Genomic DNA, 19,417 nt, shown 5'->3' with positions numbered 1-19,417 from the left:
AATATTGAGATACTTTAACCAATATAACATGAAAAAGTAAAAGAAAACACAGCAGAACAAACTGCTGGGTTACTACTGTAATATATTTATCACATTATAGTCAATACTTTTGAATGAATGCTAAGTGTGGTATTCAGCCTCTTGAATTGGTAAATAAATAAATGATATGGCAAAAAAAAAAAAAAAAAAACTTTCTTGGAGCCAGATCATGATTTCAATTCAATAATGTGCACTTTATATCGTCTATTGCTTACAAGTAAATAAAGTCATCTGCTTCTTCTGAAAGAACATTTCACTGTGATTGGTTGAATCCAGCTGTCACTCACTCAGAGCCTTATGGAGACTGACTAATGGTGGGTGTTTGTATTCAAGCAAAGAGACACATTAAATAGAGAAACAGTGAATCACGATATGACAATACGACCAAATTAGCTGATGGTCACGGCGGCGATGAGATCACAATACAATTTCAACTGCCCTATCTTCAAATCTCCATTAGTTTAACTGAAAATGCTGATGATTTGTGACGACACAATCTCGAGCTCTAATGAACACTACGACATTATACATTATACATTATCAAACCACCTGTATCATTTTGAAATAGGCCATCAAAGGGTTCAACAGCTTCAATCGTTTTATAGGGGCATGTCAGTTTGTTGTGGCCATTAGGAAATCAGCCCAAATATATTGAAATGCCATGTTGTGATTCCATGGAAACCACAGGAACGAGCAAAACAACAAAGATGGCTGCGATTTGTGCGCTATCCACGGGCCAAAAACAGACACAACTTACAATGCGTCTTATAAGACCTGACATTTAGATGGGGAAAAATAGTACTTCTTCTATAGCTCCAGGCAAATGTGCGGTTTTCCCAAAATAGATCCGTGTGTACGAGTACATCCAAAGTACATGTGGTACATACTTACATGTGGAAGTAAAGAAGGAAGAGTGCAGTGGCAGAGATGGAAACTTTATATTTGGATATGAATAGATGAAAACACCCTTTTGAGGTCGTACATTACCGGGAGTAGGACTAGTATCAGTAGCAACAGCAGATGCAAAACAACTACAAGTATGAAAAATGTCAATCATAATATTATGTTTTTTTGTTTTGAAGGAAAGCAAAGTTTGAATATTGTTTGAAGTAAAAAATAATACAAAAAAGCAACAAAAAGAGCTGATGAAGAATAAAAAATGAACAAAAATGTATCTTGTAAACTTTTAAATAAGGGTATATGGTGATGTTTCTACACTTTTGGGATTCATTGAACATTTATCTGATAATTAACCTTCAACTGATGTATTGTTGTTTGTTTTAACGCATTTCTGTTGGATTGACATTACCGTATTTCCTGGACTATAAGTTGCACTAGCCCAAAAATGCATAATAGAGAAGAAAAAAAAACATATATAAGTTGCACTGGAGTATGAAATGCGGTTGCAAGTGTGAAAATAACAAATAACATTACATATAAGTTGCTTCAGAGTATAAGTATATAAGTATAAATATAAGTATAAGTCGCACCCCGGCCAAAACAATGAAAAAAGGTGCAACTTATAGTCCGGAAAATACAGGTAGTTGACATCAGTTGTAGCAGTAGGTGTGGTTGTAAGGCTATAACAGTAGTAATATTAGTAATAGGAGTCAAAGTAGTTGTAAGTGAGTACGAGCATGATTCTAAACCAATACAACATGTTATCAGCAGCCTTAGCGGACTGAAAACCTTATGCAAATTGGGACAAATACACTGGTTGTTGTGCGTGCGTTTGTCAAATGGCGCTGGAGGTCATGACAGAAGGTGGCATTTGTTATTAATGGTGACCTCGGTGTAACGCTGAGCCCCCGGACCTGCCCAGGGCAAGAGAAACGCAAACAAGAGAGGGGCCGACACATGCGAGCAGATAACACACATGCCAGAGCTGGTATGATGAAAACAGGCAACGCAAGGTCATTATTAAGATGTCAGCGTCGAGAACAGTGGTTGTCTTTTAAAAATGGACCAACAATAGAAAGAAACAGTAAAAGACAAGAGTAAAAACTAGTCAAATGTAGTTGTATTAGTGTATATTGAGTATACATTTAGTTAAAACCTATATTATCCTGCTGAGTTTATGGGTGTGTTCACATTACACACATACAAACGCCACATTAAAATTGGGACTAAACTGGGATTAAACCAGGACCAGAACAGTACTGAACCAAGTCTACATCAGGAATAAACTGGGCTACAAACCAGGACCAAACAAGACTAAACCAGGACTAAACTCAAAACTAAATCAGGGCTGAACAAGGACTAGAACCGAGCTAAACCAAGACTTTATCCGGATTAAAATGGGCTCAATTTAGGACTCAAATGAACAAAGTCTGATATACTGTATACAAGGCCAAAATAGTATTGCAAGAACAAAACCGGAACAAAAACTCAGGACTAAACTAGCACAAAAACAAGATTCTCAATTGAACGTGGACCGTACCAGAGCAAATATGCCCAAATGAGAATTAAGATTCAATTGGAGACTAAACTGGATCTAAAACCGGTGCTAAACCGGCATTAAATTCACAAATCCAAACAATAAGGCAAACAATAAAACGTGCAATTCTCCGACACACTGGAGGGAGAACAGAAGCTCTGCCAAATGGAAATGTTTTCGGTGCGAGCGGCTTTTTAATTATACATGTAGATTTGACAAGTCACTCAGAGTTCAGCCTCCAGAGAAACGGGTCATTTTCCCTCCTTTCTCCGTCTCCTTCTCTGTCACTCTAAATGCTCTCCGTGGGGCACTAGTACATCAACTACATCAACTACATCCACATGCAGCGCTATGAGCCAGCACCCGAGGGACACAGCAGCGGCCTGTGACATTATCCAGTGAGCATCTGTGGTGTAAATGATGAATGAGGTGGCGTATAGTAAGTATTATTCAATTCAAACAAGTGCATATTTAGTAATAAATGAAGGGTTTGAATCGACAACACGTTTACCCTTAATTATAGTAGGATTAAAGCAAAACTCGGGTCTAAACTAGGTCTGAAAAGTATATTAAACATTGCTAAACAACGTCAGGAAAGAAGGATTAAACCAGGATTATATCTGTGTTTTCAGTACCAAGCCAATTCTACACTATACTTAATAAGGAAATATTTAACACACTTTCAATGGATTTAAATATTAAGACATTTAAATTTATAATATAAATTATTTCTTTTTCCGTTAATAAAAAAATTAAAAACTCCGAACATATTATTTAATTAGAAAAGGGACAGTGCATCTTAATGAACATATAATTCATATGTAAACATGCCAGATTTTAGCCGCAGGCTCCTTTCCATCTGTTCTCCCAGGACAAGTTGATAGTATCATTAAAGGTTACGCAATATAAACGCAACAAAAGTACATCAAATATTACAAAACACATAACCAACAGAAGACTGAGCACATTATAGGGAAGGACACGAGCAATTCACTAACACACACATTTGTCTGATAATTATCCCACAACATTTAAATACATTTCTGTTGGATTCACATATTATTGTCTGAATATCAATAATGGAATAATAAACGTAACAAAAAGAGACGTTCATTTTTGTCAGTTTTTGTCACCTAACCCTATTTCTAACCTTAAATAAGACCAGGGCTACTAAGATCTAAACCAGGTCCACACCAGAAAGTAGTGGTCAAGCTAAATCAAGATAAAACTGGAATTAAACTGATTAAACCATGATTCAATCAAATGTAACTTTAATACCAGGTCAAAACCCAGAATCCACAGTGGGCAAAACCAAAGCCAAACTGATCTTAAACCGGGTCTAAACCATGACTAAACCCGGACTGATCCAGAGGTAAACCAGGTCTAGATTTATCATTTACAGCAGATTTAAAACAACAAACTATAACCCATCCCACAGCAACGTAATACACAAGTCACCCTCAGGTCTGAGACGAGGAGGAGGAGGAGGCTGCAAAGGTGTTTGTTTGGGACCAGTGTGGGCAGAGGCTGTGGCAGACGTGGGAGTGATGGATGGTGGGCTGTCCCGATCGGAGAACTTCGATGCCTCCGCGCGTGTAAAAAGAGGTGAGAAGTGATGCAATAACCTTAACTGTAGACACTACGCCATCAATAACGCTCATGCACCAGACCAAACACTAAAGAATGGACACTGATACTCTGAGATGCTGTTTTTCTTATTATGAAACACTAGAAATCTATTAGAACAAGACAAGGACTTCATAAATCACACAAGCGACAAAGGGAAGTGTGCAAAACCTCTGCTGTGTTTGAACAGGAACTAGAACTAAATCATCTTTGAACCAGAACTAAACAATATTCAAAAAAAGATAGAATTAGGCAAGGAATAAACTGTGACAACACCAGGGTTAAACCATGACTAAACCAGGTCTTAAACAGGACTAAACCAAGTCTAAACCAGAGCTAAACCAAGTGTAAACCAGACCTAACTCTCTTCTAACTGAGAACTTAACCAGGTCTAATAACCAGGACTAAACCAAGTCTAAACCAGAGCTAAACCAAGTGTAAACCAGACCTAACTCTCTTCTAACTGAGAACTTAACCAGGTCTAATAACCAGGACTAAACCAAGTCTAAACCAGAGCTAAACCAAGTGTAAACTAGGTCCAAACCACGTCTAAATGAGAACTTAACCAGGTCTTATAACCAGGACTAAACCAAGTCTAAACCAGAGCTAAACCAAGTGTAAACTAGGTCCAAACCACGTCTAAATGAGAACTTAACCAGGTCTTATAACCAGAACTAAACCAAGTCTAAACCAGGCCCAAACCACGTCTAAATGAGAACCTAACCAGGTCTAATAACCAGGACTAAACCAAGTCTAAACCAGAGCTAAACCAAGTGTAAACTAGGTCCAAACCACGTCTAAATGAGAACCTAACCAGGTCTAATAACCAGGACTAAACCAAGTCTAAACCAGAGCTAAACCAAGTGTAAACTAGGTCCAAACCACGTCTAAATGAGAACTTAACCAGGTCTTATAACCAGAACTAAACCAAGTCTAAACCAGGCCCAAACCACGTCTAAATGAGAACCTAACCAGGTCTAATAACCAGGACTAAACCAAGTCTAAACCAGAGCTAAACCAAGTGTAAACTAGGTCCAAACCACGTCTAAATGAGAACTTAACCAGGTCTTATAACCAGAACTAAACCAAGTCTAAACCAGGCCCAAACCACGTCTAAATGAGAACCTAACCAGGTCTAATAACCAGGACTAAACCAAGTCTAAACCAGAGCTAAACCAAGTGTAAACTAGGTCCAAACCACGTCTAAATGAGAACTTAACCAGGTCTTATAACCAGGACTAAACCAAGTCTAAACCAGAGCTAAACCAAGTGTAAACTAGGTCCAAACCACGTCTAAATGAGAACTTAACCAGGTCTTATAACCAGAACTAAACCAAGTCTAAACCAGGCCCAAACCACGTCTAAATGAGAACCTAACCAGGTCTAATAACCAGGACTAAACCAAGTCTAAACCAGAGCTAAACCAAGTGTAAACTAGGTCCAAACCACGTCTAAATGAGAACCTAACCAGGTCTAATAACCAGGACTAAACCAAGTCTAAACCAGAGCTAAACCAAGTGTAAACTAGGTCCAAACCACGTCTAAATGAGAACTTAACCAGGTCTTATAACCAGGACTAAACCAAGTCTAAACCAGAGCTAAACCAAGTGTAAACTAGGTCCAAACCACGTCTAAATGAGAACTTAACCAGGTCTTATAACCAGAACTAAACCAAGTCTAAACCAGGCCCAAACCACGTCTAAATGAGAACCTAACCAGGTCTAATAACCAGGACTAAACCAAGTCTAAACCAGAGCTAAACCAAGTGTAAACTAGGTCCAAACCACGTCTAAATGAGAACCTAACCAGGTCTAATAACCAGGACTAAACCAAGTCTAAACCAGAGCTAAACCAAGTGTAAACTAGGTCCAAACCACGTCTAAATGAGAACTTAACCAGGTCTTATAACCAGGACTAAACCAAGTCTAAACCAGAGCTAAACCAAGTGTAAACTAGGTCCAAACCACGTCTAAATGAGAACTTAACCAGGTCTTATAACCAGAACTAAACCAAGTCTAAACCAGGCCCAAACCACGTCTAAATGAGAACCTAACCAGGTCTTATAACTAGAACTAAACCAAGTCCAAACCAGGCCCAAACCACGTCTAAATGAGAACCTAACCAGGTCTAATAACCAGGACTAAACCAAGTCTAAACCAGAGCTAAACCAAGTGTAAACTAGGTCCAAACCACGTCTAAATGAGAACTTAACCAGGTCTAATAACCAGGATTAAATCAGGTCTTAAAGAGGACTAAACCAGGACAAAACCATTTCTGTTAACCTGGTCTTGCAGATCTAAACCAAGACTAAACCATGACCAGTCAGGACTAATCCCAGTCTAAATCGGGACCAAGCCAGGTATAATAACCAGAACTACATCAGGACTTAAATAGGAACATACCTGGTTGGTTAACAGGGACTAAACCTGGTTTTAAGGATAAACCAGGATTAAACCATGACTAAATCAGGACTAAACCAGTTCTAACAACCAGGACTAAACCCGGACAAAACTAGGTATAACCAGAACTAAACCAGGTCGTAAATAGGACTAAATAAGATTTAACATCAAGGACTAAACTAGGTCTAAACCATGTCTAATCACTAATCAGGACAAAACGAGGTCTGACACATTTCCTTCTCAAAGTGAAAAAGGAGAAAAAAAGACAAATCCTAACCATGCACATGACATTTGAAACAAGTCCTCTTGTCTCTATGCAAATACACAGCAAAGTGAAATCATTGCAAGTGACTGAAATGTAAATCGTGTTGGTGGGAGCTTTGTGCTTGTCTCCAGCATTAGAACGCAGGGTGATTTTTTTATGCTGTCACAGAATAATTGCAGGCCCCAAATGCCAATATTATTGCGTTATTAATCTCCGTTGTCCTTGATGTTCCAGACTGAAACACAACAAACCAGCATCCCCCACAATCTGTTTACATCCAGTGTGTACTTCACATGTCTCCTTTGTTTTCTTACATTAAAAGAAGTGCAGCATCTTTGAAATTGCATGTTTTGTGCAGTGAACAAATAACACTGACCCCACTGTGATGAATCAGGAGAATACATCAGGAACTAGAGTATGGAATATTAAAACCAGTCATAACCTACACAATTAAAGTCGGTGTAATCCCTCCTTCATCCAGGAGTGTTCCATTGTAGAAAAAAGATTTGGTTGTAGTAATCCGTTAAACCACAATATTGATATGAAAAAAATAATGCTAATTAAAAAAGGCCAATTGACTTCCTTTGCAAAACTCTTCATATTTTACGGCAGCACACAGTGGATTTTCCTATTACACGAATGAAAATCCACAATCCAATGATTTCAAGTGGATTTTCATTCTTGTAATAGGAAAATCCACTTGAAAACATTGCTGTTCAACATGTTTTAACCCTAAATGCATGATCATAAGATAAGATAGCCTTTATTTGTCCACACAATGGGGACATTTCAGTGTACCAGGAGTCTGTAAGTACAGGGCAGTGGGCAGAGACAGAGGCAGTGCAAAATCACATATTTCCAGAACAGAAGGTGGCTTTGGGACCCGGATCTGGATTATGAAATTATAAGTACCCTAATTTACAATACTCTCCTTGCACTATCGCTGCTTGTTCAAGTAAAGAGCTCTATTCAGCCGTATCGGGCCTGAAAATCACCAACTGCAGAACCAGTGTGGGCTTTTCTCCTCGAACACAGGTCTAGACAGTACATTTGAACACGTATGCGCAGTACAAGACAAGGCTTGTAAACGTGTAACACCAGCAGCCAAATAGAGATTAAAATAGCTGCACACTCGCCCGACTCACATCTTTTTATCGATCTGTAAACTCCAAACGCACGGGCCAATGCCGCTGTTATCATCTGTTTTTACTCCATCACAACATGTTTCCTTAAATCCACTTGTCTGCTGCAAATTTCTCATATATTTTAGACAGGGAATTTGTAAAACTGCTTGTCACGCTAAACCGATAAATTGTCCTTCTATACTTTTTACAGCTTTTCTGAAGGGGCCAAATCAGTGACTCTGACTAGACGCAATGTACACACGGCTCACATCTGCACATTTGTAAGCTTTGTTTGTGTTTGTATTATGAACTTTAAGGTAAAAGATCTGGTAAAGTTCCTGGATCAAGGATGTATTGTTCAAATTAAGCCCTGGATAGTGTGTAGGTGAATTCACAAGCTCTCTAACTTGAGTATACGTCTCTAATGTACAAAAGTTGTGAAATTAACCGTTGAGAAAATGCTTCTGTAGCCACCGTTTAGAGCAATAGATAAATCTGCAAAAAAGAATAATTTATATCTGAAATATATAAAGAAATGAACCTGAATCCCAGTTTGTATTAATCCCATTCGCACCATCCCAACCGTCTTTAACAAGCATAACATTTTCATTCCATTATTCTGCTGCTGAGGACGTGACGAAACAGCACTTATGATTGCTCTAGGATTGCGTAAGACCCGGCGGGCGTCCAAACATTTGAGCGCTCTTTACTGTCTTGAGTGTCCCCCTGAGCCAGACGATCCCGAACCAAGTCTAAACTAGTTTTGACCAGAAAGTAATCATGCCTAAACAGCTAAAACTAGACATATAATACCATCATTTCAAAAAGATACAAGACAAATGAGAAAAACAATACTTTCATTAGCCTACAACAAGAATGAATCCAGTTACGCATGAGCTACGCATGAATATTCAGCCTTGTGAATGTTCACCAGAAATGAACTAGGTCAAAGCCAGAATTAAAACCGCACTTTGATTTTCTGGTTGTCTGGTTGTCTACAATGATCCACTGCACAGCATTCAATTTCTCCATGGAGACAAGGACGTGACGCCGAGGGGCAAGTTAAAGGTTAGATTTGTGGAAAGGTAAGCCTGCTCAAAATGTGTCACAATTCAATTCACAATTATGCAGACGACACTCATCTTTCACTGCATTTAACAGATCAGTGTGTGGATGCCAAACAACTTTCTCCAGCTGAACTCAGACAAGACTGAAATCATCGTCTTTGGCCAAAAGAAACAAAGAGAAAGTGTTAGCGGTCAGCTCCAGTGTCTTGCTCTAAAATCTACAAATCAAGTAAGAGATCTGGGGGCAATAATGGCTCAGACTTTAACTTTAGACTTTAACAGCCACGTCAAATCAATAGCATCAGCAGCTTTTTACCGTTTGTCTCCAGTAGATTAGACTACTGTAACGGCCTCCTCACTGGTCTCTCCAAACGAGCTGTAAAACAGCTGCAGGACATCCAGAACGCTGCTGCTCGGGTCCTGACTAGAACCAGGAAGTATGATCACATTAGTCCTGTTCTCAGGTCTCTGCACTGGCTCCTGTGGCTCAGAGAATAGACTTTAAAGCAGCTCTGCTTGTGTACAAGTCTCTCCATGGCCTGGCACCAAAGTACATCTCGGACATGTTAGTGCCATATGAACCATCTCAGAACTAAACATGGACCGGCCTCCTGCTGGTGCCAGGGTCAGGACTAAACATGGACCGGCCTCCTGCTGGTGGGTTAGGGTTATGGTAGATGTGAGACAGGCTTTTACTCTTATAATGCTCAAATCTAGGCTAAAAACAGTTATGTTTAGCTGTGCTTATGACTGAAAGGATTTTATCTGCACTCTTTGCTTTTATGTCTTCATCCATGATTTTAATGCATTTTTCCTGTTCCTGTTTCCTGAAGCACTTTGAATTGCCTTGTGTATGAAATGTGCTCTACAAATAAACTTGCTTTGCCTTGCCTTTTTCAATGAAAACACATTGAAATAAATGAATGAAATATGAATGCCAGTTATGTAGTGCACCTTTACGCCATAAGACCAAACCAAAACTAGACTTGTACAAACCCAAAGCTAAAAAAGCTAGTCAGAGCTTTTCCTTTTAAATTTAAATCGGAACTCAAGATCTGAAACGGGATTTCCGGACTAAAACCAGGATCATTTCAACCTGACCCACATCCTCACGCAGTGGACTGAGCGTACTGAGCGTAACTGTCCAAGCGGCTGAGAGCTCTTTACCTTCCTGAGAATCCCCGTGAGGCGGTCGGTCTCGCAGTCGATGATGATCTGACCCTCCTTCCTCTTGTCCAGGTCCTGAAACACCTTGAGGAAAGAGGCCTCGGTCATGGTCTCCACGTTCACAGACGTCACCAGCCAGTTCTTCTCCGCTGCCGTGTCCAAGACTTTCTGCAGCACTGACAGGCCTGGAGGAGGGAGAAAAACGCAAATCAAGACACGTTTAAACATATATGTGTATAGAGATGTCCAAGAGAGGGGAATAATTTCAGTCGTGTCCTGAACTTTAAATTTAATTGTTAAAAAGTAAATAAAAGCACAGATTGACTATAAGTCACACCGGAGTATAAGTCGCACGAGCCAAAAAAATGCATAATAGAGAAGAAAAAAATATATATAAGTTGCTCTGGAGTATGAAATGTGGTTGCAAGTGTGAAAATAACAAATAATATCACATATAAGTCGCTCCGGAGTATAAGTATATAAGTACAAATATAAGTATAAGTTGCACCCCGGCCTAAACTATGAAAAAAAGGTGTGACTTATAGTCCGGAAAATACGGTATTAACACCATGACCAAACTACAGTGACATTCACACAGTCAAAACAATAACGTTCCTCTAGTTTTGGACCAGCTTTATGAAACAACATGTTCAGAATGATAAAGTGAATTTAATGTGTATAAACAGACAGATTTAAAAAACAAAAACCCTTTTTAGTATAGAATAGTAAAGGGAAATAACTTCTTATGACTGTGCCTTAAAAAATCACAATCATCAATTAAACAAATAATCTTGACATCTCTCATCACAGAATTAGAATCAAGATCAAGTTTTAAAAGTTTCCCGTGTGTTTGTCATACTACCTCTACAAATATTGTTTCTTTCTACTACAGATTTACCAAAATGACTAACTTAAAATAAACATCATCATAATTATCATTACTGTAGTTTGCATCATGTATTCAGGCTTGTACAGTATTTATTGTTTAAAATCCACTGGCCACATTGTGTCCCAAACTGTTACATTTGAATACCTTTCATTTAGATTTTGGAGCTGTCCCATGACTTACAAGATAAATGAACAGCAGGATGGAAGCTGTGCCAAAACCCAAACTACACTAGATACTAAAATCCATCGGAATGTGCCCCTGTAGCTTTGGTGATAAAGTGTAATGAAGAAAAGTGGCCATTAAGCTGTGCATAAGCGCTGTGTACAGAGACTAAACCTCTGCATTCACAACAACAACGGTAACTGCAAAAATATGTCATCAAAAAGACCTGTGTTATTTGCTCTTCCAAAAAGCTACATCTATATAGAGTTTATTTACAGACAACGACAAAATGACAACTCCAATATAAAGGATGCCCTGTGATGTGAGTCTGTATAAGATAAAATAAGATATTCCTTTATTGTCCACGCATGGGGAAATTTCATTGTTGCAACGCAGGTAGATACAGAGGAAAAGGACAGATAACTTATAGGAAGTTTAAAAAACACTCTTAATAGAAGAACTCTTATAAACAAAACTCTTATAAACAAAAACTCCTATGGACAAAACCTCTCATTTCCTAATAAGGAATGGAGGGGTAAAATAAATAAAGATAAAAAACCCCAAAAAGAAAACAGCTATCGTAAGAGAAGATAATGTATATTTGATAACTAAACTGATTCAATAAATAGTCGTGATCAATAAATCAACTTCGTAAGAGAAGATAATGTATATTTGATAACTAAACTGATTCAATAAATAGTCGTGATCAATAAATCAACTTCATTGACGTCACAAAGGCGCCGGTCCAGCTGGCAGCCCGGTGCAACGCTCCGCTCTTTTTTCACACTTATGTGCTTTATCTTTTGTATTTTGTAAATATTTTTTCTACTTTAGTTGTACGATCGGGACACGCGCTGGAATCGCTTAATTCAACTTGTTTCGACTTTGTTCGGCTGGATTATTGAGTGTTTTTCGTTGTGTCGTCGTGATGTGCGCTAGCTCTGAGCTAGCCCCCCCGGCCCCACCGCGCTCCTCGGCCACAGCCGCCGTATGGATCGGCGCCGGTGCGTTTATACAAAGGAGGAACTCATGAAACTGCGGAAAACCATCGTCTTACCCGGAGATCGTCACGTTATCCCGGCGGACATCCTAATTTTTCCCCTCCATCCCTTGTTGGGAAATGGGAGGTTTTGTCTATAGGAGTTTTTGTTTATAAGAGTTCTTCTATTGAGAGTGTTTTTTAAACTTCCTATATTCTGTGATCTGTCCTTTTCCTCTGTATCTACTGCGTTGTATCAATGAAATTTCCCCATGTGTGGACAATAAAGGATTATCTTATCTTATCTTATTTCATAGTGTATTAAAAAACAGGACTAAAACAGGACTAAAAAAGGACTAAAACATGATTGAAACAGGACTAAAACAGGACTAAAACAGGACTGAAACAGGACTGAAACAGGACTAAAACAGGACTAAAACAGGACTAAAACAGGACTAAAACAGGACTAAAAAAGGACTAAAACAGGATTGAAACAGGACTAAACCAGGACTAAAACAGGATTGAAACAGGACTGAAACAGGACTAAAACAGGATTGAAACAGGACTAAAACAGGACTAAAACAGGACTAAAACAGGACTGAAACAGGACTAAAACAGGACTAAAACGGGACTAAAACAGGACTGAAAAACAGGACAAAAACAGGACTAAAACAGAACAAAAACAGGACTAAAACAGAACTAAAACAGGACTAAAACAGAACTAAAACAGGACTAAAACAGGACTGAAACAGGACTGAACACTGAACAATCACACTGTTTGATGACTTTTTTCCACCGCTAACTCAATTATCGCAGCAATTACAGCCTGCCTTAACGACTGTCGGCAATATGGACTCAACTCGGCCTTCATCAAGATAAAGCAGGACTAAATCAGGATAATCACAACCTCACGTGACATCTCCGCACACAACATTATCAGATCTAACTCTCCCAGCACCAATTACAGCTGGCGTTACTCAATTACTTTGTCACCAACTCTCTCCCGCTCGCTCCCATCATGGGGACGATCGCACTGTGGCCAATGGGTCCGGGGCTCGTGTAGAGACATGAAATAAAAGGTGATTAGAGACTACATAGATCTGCTTTATCTGCTGATTTACATTCCGACTCACTCTGCCACTCATTTGAAGCCGCTTCTGCTTTTGGCAACCGAGCAATCAGATCGCCCGCTCCGGAGCTGGCATAGTCGCCGAGTCGCTCCGCAGAGTAAACAAAGTCATTTCATCTACAGCGCGTACGGCAGATACAATCCAAATGAATTATGCCAATTGCTAAAATGTAAACGAATAACCCAGAGAAGGGGATGATATTCTTAAAATATGTTTAGTGAAATATACAGCAATAGAATTCATTTGCACATCGTCTTCTCCTTGGGGCTACGTTGACTTTCTTGCACTGTTTGTTTGAGATGTTATGCCAGATCCCAGCACTGCACAATTGCTTAAGTATCATTTTATTAATATTGGCTGACATAATCACTGAAGTCTCAACTAACTAAGTATATTGCAATAACAACAATGTTTTCCATCATGTTGAAATGTCAGGCACATTATATGAATGATTTTCTTTAATAGATCCAAATCAGCCTTGATTGTTGTTTTTGTTGTTGTGTTAAAAAGTATTTCAAAATATCACAATTATTTTGATTATGCAGTACTTGACAACTATATTGTGTATTATTCATATATTTTCCAATAGACCCCCCCCCCAATTTTCGAGGCCAATACAATGAGACATTTTGGGGAGAACGCCTCGGGATCTCCCCGGAGGAGTTGGAGGAAGTGTCTGGGGAAAAGAAAGTCTGGAAGTCCCTGCTTAGACTGCTGCCCTCGCGACCCGGCCCCGGATAAGCGGAAGAAAATGGATGGATGGATTGAGGAGAAATTTCATGCCTGACAAGCCACGACCACAAGCTTTGACAAAGAAAACCATGGTCTAGTAAAGTAAAAAATGGGGAAAAAATATAACATAAAGGTCGTGAGTTTGAATCCCGGCTCCGACAATTTACTGCATGTCCTCCCTCATCTCTCATCCTCATTTCACACTAAGCTGCTGTGTCTAATAAAGCCTACGGGCCAAAATATCCTATAATATCCTAAGAAAAATGGAGCGGATTTCCACAGAATTAACAATCAAAGTACTACACTCATACTGTATGTATCTAAGGTAAATTAAGTAAGTTATACATTTTGTTCTGAATGATTCGAAGATATTTAAGGGAGATGCGAGCGGCATTTGAGAGACACGAGATACAAATTAGCGGCTGCGGTTGAACCAAAGGAATTTCCACTATACAGAAGGTGGTTATGCACGCAAACATCTGGTAAAGTATTAGTTGCTATAACAATAATCTATTCACTAAAAAAACACACACAAAACACTCAAGCACACAGGTAATTTTGCAGAAATAGTCATCAAAACAGATATGACCTCTGAACAGAATTATGCCTGAGGGGTTATAGCGATTTGGAACAGTTTTTATCATCTTTACAATACCTTTTCCTTCAACGTTGCATTGCAATCAGACAGCAGATGCTAACACACAAGCCATCCCATTTATTTTTATTGCCATCCATTGTGTGAGTAAATACAATGTTTTGGAAGATCTTTCATCCTTGTTTGTCCATGCAAATAGATCAAATGTTAAATGGCTTTCCCGCAGACACAACAAGATATGTCTGTGAGAGATGATTGTGCAGCTTTATTAGAATGCACGCCAGCTGCTCTCCAGGCAATTCACGAGGCCCGTTCGACACCAGGTCATTACGGGATAAAAAGATGGATGACGTCCCACCTACACAAATGACCACCATACACATTGCCAGTGCATAAATAATAAGAGATTCCATGAGAAATGGTCGGCAAGGCCCAGTATCCTTTTGTGGTCTATTTTGGCTTTCTTCAGTTGTTCATGAGTGAATAACTGTGGTCCTTGGGGGAGGCAGATTTAGTGTTTGATCGGAAAGTAGTGATACGCATGGGAACACTTTAAGCTGTTAATCATAGAGGAATAAGGCCAGTGGGGTCCGGAGACGCATGGACAACCATTACTGCCGAAGCTGTAAAGAGTGCTCAGCGGCTGTGGTTGTTTTAAATCTTTCTTTTTATAATAGCTTGATCAACATGGTAGAAACAAAATGAAAATATTCTTGGTCGACTCAAGACATGCAGTATTTAAGTATTGATCAGACTATGTTTATGACCCAAAGTGACAAGAAGTTCATCCAATTACAAATATATACCGTAAAATTCGAGCTATAAGCTGCTACTTTTTTCACATGCTTTGAACCCTGTGGCCTATACAACGATGCAACTAATTTAGAGATATTTACGGGCTAATGGCATCTAGGGGCGCTCTAGCAGGAAGGGCAAGAGTTTGACACACTGAAGAAGACTTCAGGGGAAGCTCAGGGGCAGAGCCAGATGTGGTGGAAGACCGACACAGGTAAATCAGCTCACACTGAGAAATCAAGGATAGGGGGGATAATAGGGACTATTCAGACATGTTCTCTGTATGTACACAGATTACCATTAGCAAACAGTGTGTGTACAGACACTGTGGCAGATTAAGCTCACAATCCACTCCAGGTCTTTTCCTTTCTACTGTGGCCTTATATATAAATCAAAATTAAACTGGAGGAATAAAATGTTTCAACTAAAACTCCATCAACCAATTCATCGTCTAAACGACAGCTCTAAAAGTCATACAACCCAATACAAAAAGAGTAAAAATGGGAGCTACAGCCCCTCCATCTTCATCTGCTTTATCTGCTGTTGGGTCTTGAGGCAGAGGAAGGAAGCCCAGACTTCCTCCACAGATCAGCCGAGTGACATGGTCCCTCCAGTGTGTCCTGGGTCTTTCCCGAAGCTTCTTCCCAGTGGGTCAGGCCCGGACCGACCCAGGGAGGTGTCCAAGAGAACAGATTCCCGGGCCACCTCAGATGGCTCCTCTCGACATGGAGGAGCAGCGGCTCTACTCTGAGTTACTCACCCTAACTCTAAGGGTGCAGCCAACCACCCTGTGGAGAAAACTCATTTTGACCGCTTGTATCCGCAACCCTGTCCTTTCAGACATTACCCAAAGCTCATGACCATAGATAAGGTTAGGAATGTAGCCCCTTCTTCACCACAACAGTCCGATACAGCGACCGCATTACTGCACCCACCTGGAAAAGGCAAACCAATTTTTTTGCCGGTCGAGAACTATAGCCTCGGATTTGGAGGTGCTGATTGTCATTCCAGCAGCTTCACACCCGGCTGCAAACCCGGCTGATGAAGCATGATCAGGACCTCATCTACAAACAGCCAAGATGAGATCCTGCGGTCCAAACCGGACACCTTCTGACCCTTGACTGCGCCTAGCAATTCTGTTCATGAAATGAAAAAGCTTTTATTGGATTCGGCTTTGGTGTTTGTCTGGGGACGTTATAACCATGGACAGCTCCACAGTATATAAGCTGACTAAGCACTGACTGGAGCAAAAGGGCAACAATATTCATTATAGGGCTTTATTTCACCAAATATATTCTTGGTTGACCATAGGCATGCCCTGCCTATGGATGAGTTGACTTAAAATGGGGCATGGCAAAAATTTGCAAAACAACATAGTAACTCTGATCTGATCATGTAAGTGCATTCAAAACAACATTCAAGACAAAAACTTCCTTTTTAATAAAGAAAAGCACAAGAAAATTATGCATAATGTCGAGATACTCATTTAACTTTAACCTTCTTCTTTCTGCTTATAACCAAAGCCCTCACAGCTAGATTAATGGTACAACCTTTCAACTATTAGCAATGCAATTTCAACACACAAGTTCAGATTCTATTAAATAACATTATAGCCATAAATATAATTATGTTACTATTAGCACATAGGAAAAGGAAGGACAGTGGGTTTTTTCCCCCTGAAGTTTTAGCACCATGGACAGCTCCTTCACACAAACCCTGACCCTGCAGTTTGAGAATCACTGGCCCTGATAACTCAACTTTGATTTCACTCTTTTGTATGTGTATGATTATGTATATGCCCATAAAAATGCTCCAATTTTGCCCCAGCATCTTAATTGCTTATTAGTAATCTTGTAATGTCGCTGTATTATGTATGCGGGCGTACACTCCAGATACTTGCTTGCAATGACTATGGGCTAAATTTAGTGTTTTGAATCTCATTATTGTTTTGAATCTCATTATTGTCTCAGAGAATGTTCTGTTCTGATGCATAATATGTTTAGAGTCATAAAGTCAAACTTGCACAGCCTTATCAGTACGCCTCGTCTTTTACATCACACTTATCTTTTCATATATTTCTATACCCTCCATGTTTACACTAAATATGCTCCTGCCTTTTTTTAACACGGAAATGCAGTGTATATATAACAAATAACCGGTGTTGAAAGCATGGCTACACAATATATCCACATCAAAGGCATCATGAAAGAGAATGATATTATAATGGAAAGTGACGGTCATAACCACCTCATGGCCGGAGGCAATCGAAGCCGCCTGGGCACTAGGCAAATGAGAAGAAAATAACACTTTGGGAAGCAATTTTTTATGATGGTAATGGACTATCCGATATATACAGCAGTGTGTTGTTCTAGGATGTAAAACGTGAAGAATGTATTGAATTGACTCAAATAAGAAGGAGATACTGAAAACTAGTATTGATATTACTATAACTTTATGAATAAGACAACACTGGACATTTCTGGAACAGTTTCAGAATGATCTGGCTCTATGTCATAACTAGTTTATGACCAGATGATAATGTCAAAGAAACGTCTAAAATAAAATCACATTCTGTAAAAAGTGGATGTTTATTACTATCATCATTGACTTTACCTTGGGGCTGAACAATATGGTGATAAAAATGTAATTGTGATCTCATTGCTGTGACAATATGCCCAAATATATGGTCAAATTGTGTCTGCAAATGTCACGGTTGAGGTTCAAGTGTTGCACTGAACGCGAATCATAAAATAACCACAAAAGTGCAAAAATATACTTAATACTCTTATTTTTTACATTAGATGTTTCCGTGTCTTTTTGATATTCTAACTTTGCATATCAATAAAATAATATGGTTTGAGGTAACCGACTAAAGAAATCTATACATTATTTTTCGATTAGGCGTATTCAAAAAAAAAAAATGATTCGTATACTCATTTTATTTTGCATGCAATTATTTCTTCTATTTCTATATTTTGTATTTCTATATTTTATTATTCATTGTTTTAAATTCCACCTTAATGTCAAAGCAAGCTCCTAATCTGTTCACTGACAATGGCAATTCAACTTTTTATCAGACCATGTGTTTGATCCAAAATGCACTGACAAGACAAGAAAAGTACTAGTAAACTGCAGATTTGTATGGAATAAGGCAGAATAAACTCACAATTAGTTCCCAAATTATCAGCTTTCTAATTATCCTATCTGCTGTTGTGCTTATAAAACATTTAAAATACCAACAAAATAATTAGTCGACTATACTTTAGCTGAACAGGACGCCATCGACTGATCACTCTAATAAACGACTAAAGCCTTGTGGGATATCTGTACATTTTTGGAGCTAGCTATTTTCTTTACAAATTGTAACCAGCAATATGGTCGTCCAGGAAAGTACAAAAGACACCAAATGCTACACAGAAGCTCTTGGCATTGCAAAAATATTGAAATTACAATTTTCTTTGCATGTTTGTTCCATTGTCTTATCCGGGAGTCAGACGTGCTTACGCTTTACTGATAATATTTCATTCTACACAATAATATAACACACAGTTCCACAAACCATTTCAAATGACTTTACATTCCTCGTGTTAAAAAATGGTAGTGCCTGCTTGGCCTTAGTTATGGCCGCAGTATCATCATAAAACTATAATTAAATTCAGAAGCCACCACCATCTTAATACCATTCATTTCTGCTCTATGCAACGTTTGCCTTGTTCCATTTAGACAATTGCTTAATTAATGGTACAGCATTCATAGAAATTACATTTCCTGGATGCAAATGCGAAAAAGCAATTTAGTCGTTCGATAATGCTAAGGAAGGAGGAGATGGAGAAGAGGAGAGTCTGGCATTGTACAATCATATTAGTTTTCATACTCATTTATCATTTAAGGCTATGTACTTTGTGAGACGACAAAGCGTCTCTGCATTGCCAATATCCACTGTTATAATTAAATTTTACTTATTGTTTTTGGCCAGATACTTGACTTGCCGCCATATTGGGCAAAGTTGTA

At 39.0% G+C, this 19,417-nt stretch overlaps 1 protein-coding gene across 4 annotated transcripts in view; it reads right to left on the bottom strand.

Moving 5' to 3' along the window:
* The window catches only part of gria1a (glutamate receptor, ionotropic, AMPA 1a), a 128,615-nt gene that overhangs the window by 72,758 nt on the left and 36,440 nt on the right, over positions 1–19,417 (bottom strand). For all 4 annotated transcript variants that reach the window (XM_072439811.1, XM_072439814.1, XM_072439812.1 and 1 more), the window contains exon 4: positions 10,125–10,309. In XM_072439811.1, coding sequence (XP_072295912.1) covers positions 10,125–10,309 — 185 coding nt within the window. The remainder of the gene's footprint in view (positions 1–10,124; positions 10,310–19,417) is intronic.

Source organism: Eucyclogobius newberryi, unplaced genomic scaffold (assembly GCF_026437365.1).
Source record: "Eucyclogobius newberryi isolate DKJ021-1_F unplaced genomic scaffold, fEucNew1.0.hap1 SCAF_11, whole genome shotgun sequence".
NCBI classification, from domain to species: Eukaryota; Metazoa; Chordata; class Actinopteri; order Gobiiformes; family Gobiidae; genus Eucyclogobius; species Eucyclogobius newberryi.
Note: the sequence above shows the minus strand (reverse complement) of the source record. Positions and strands in the feature narration are given on the sequence as shown.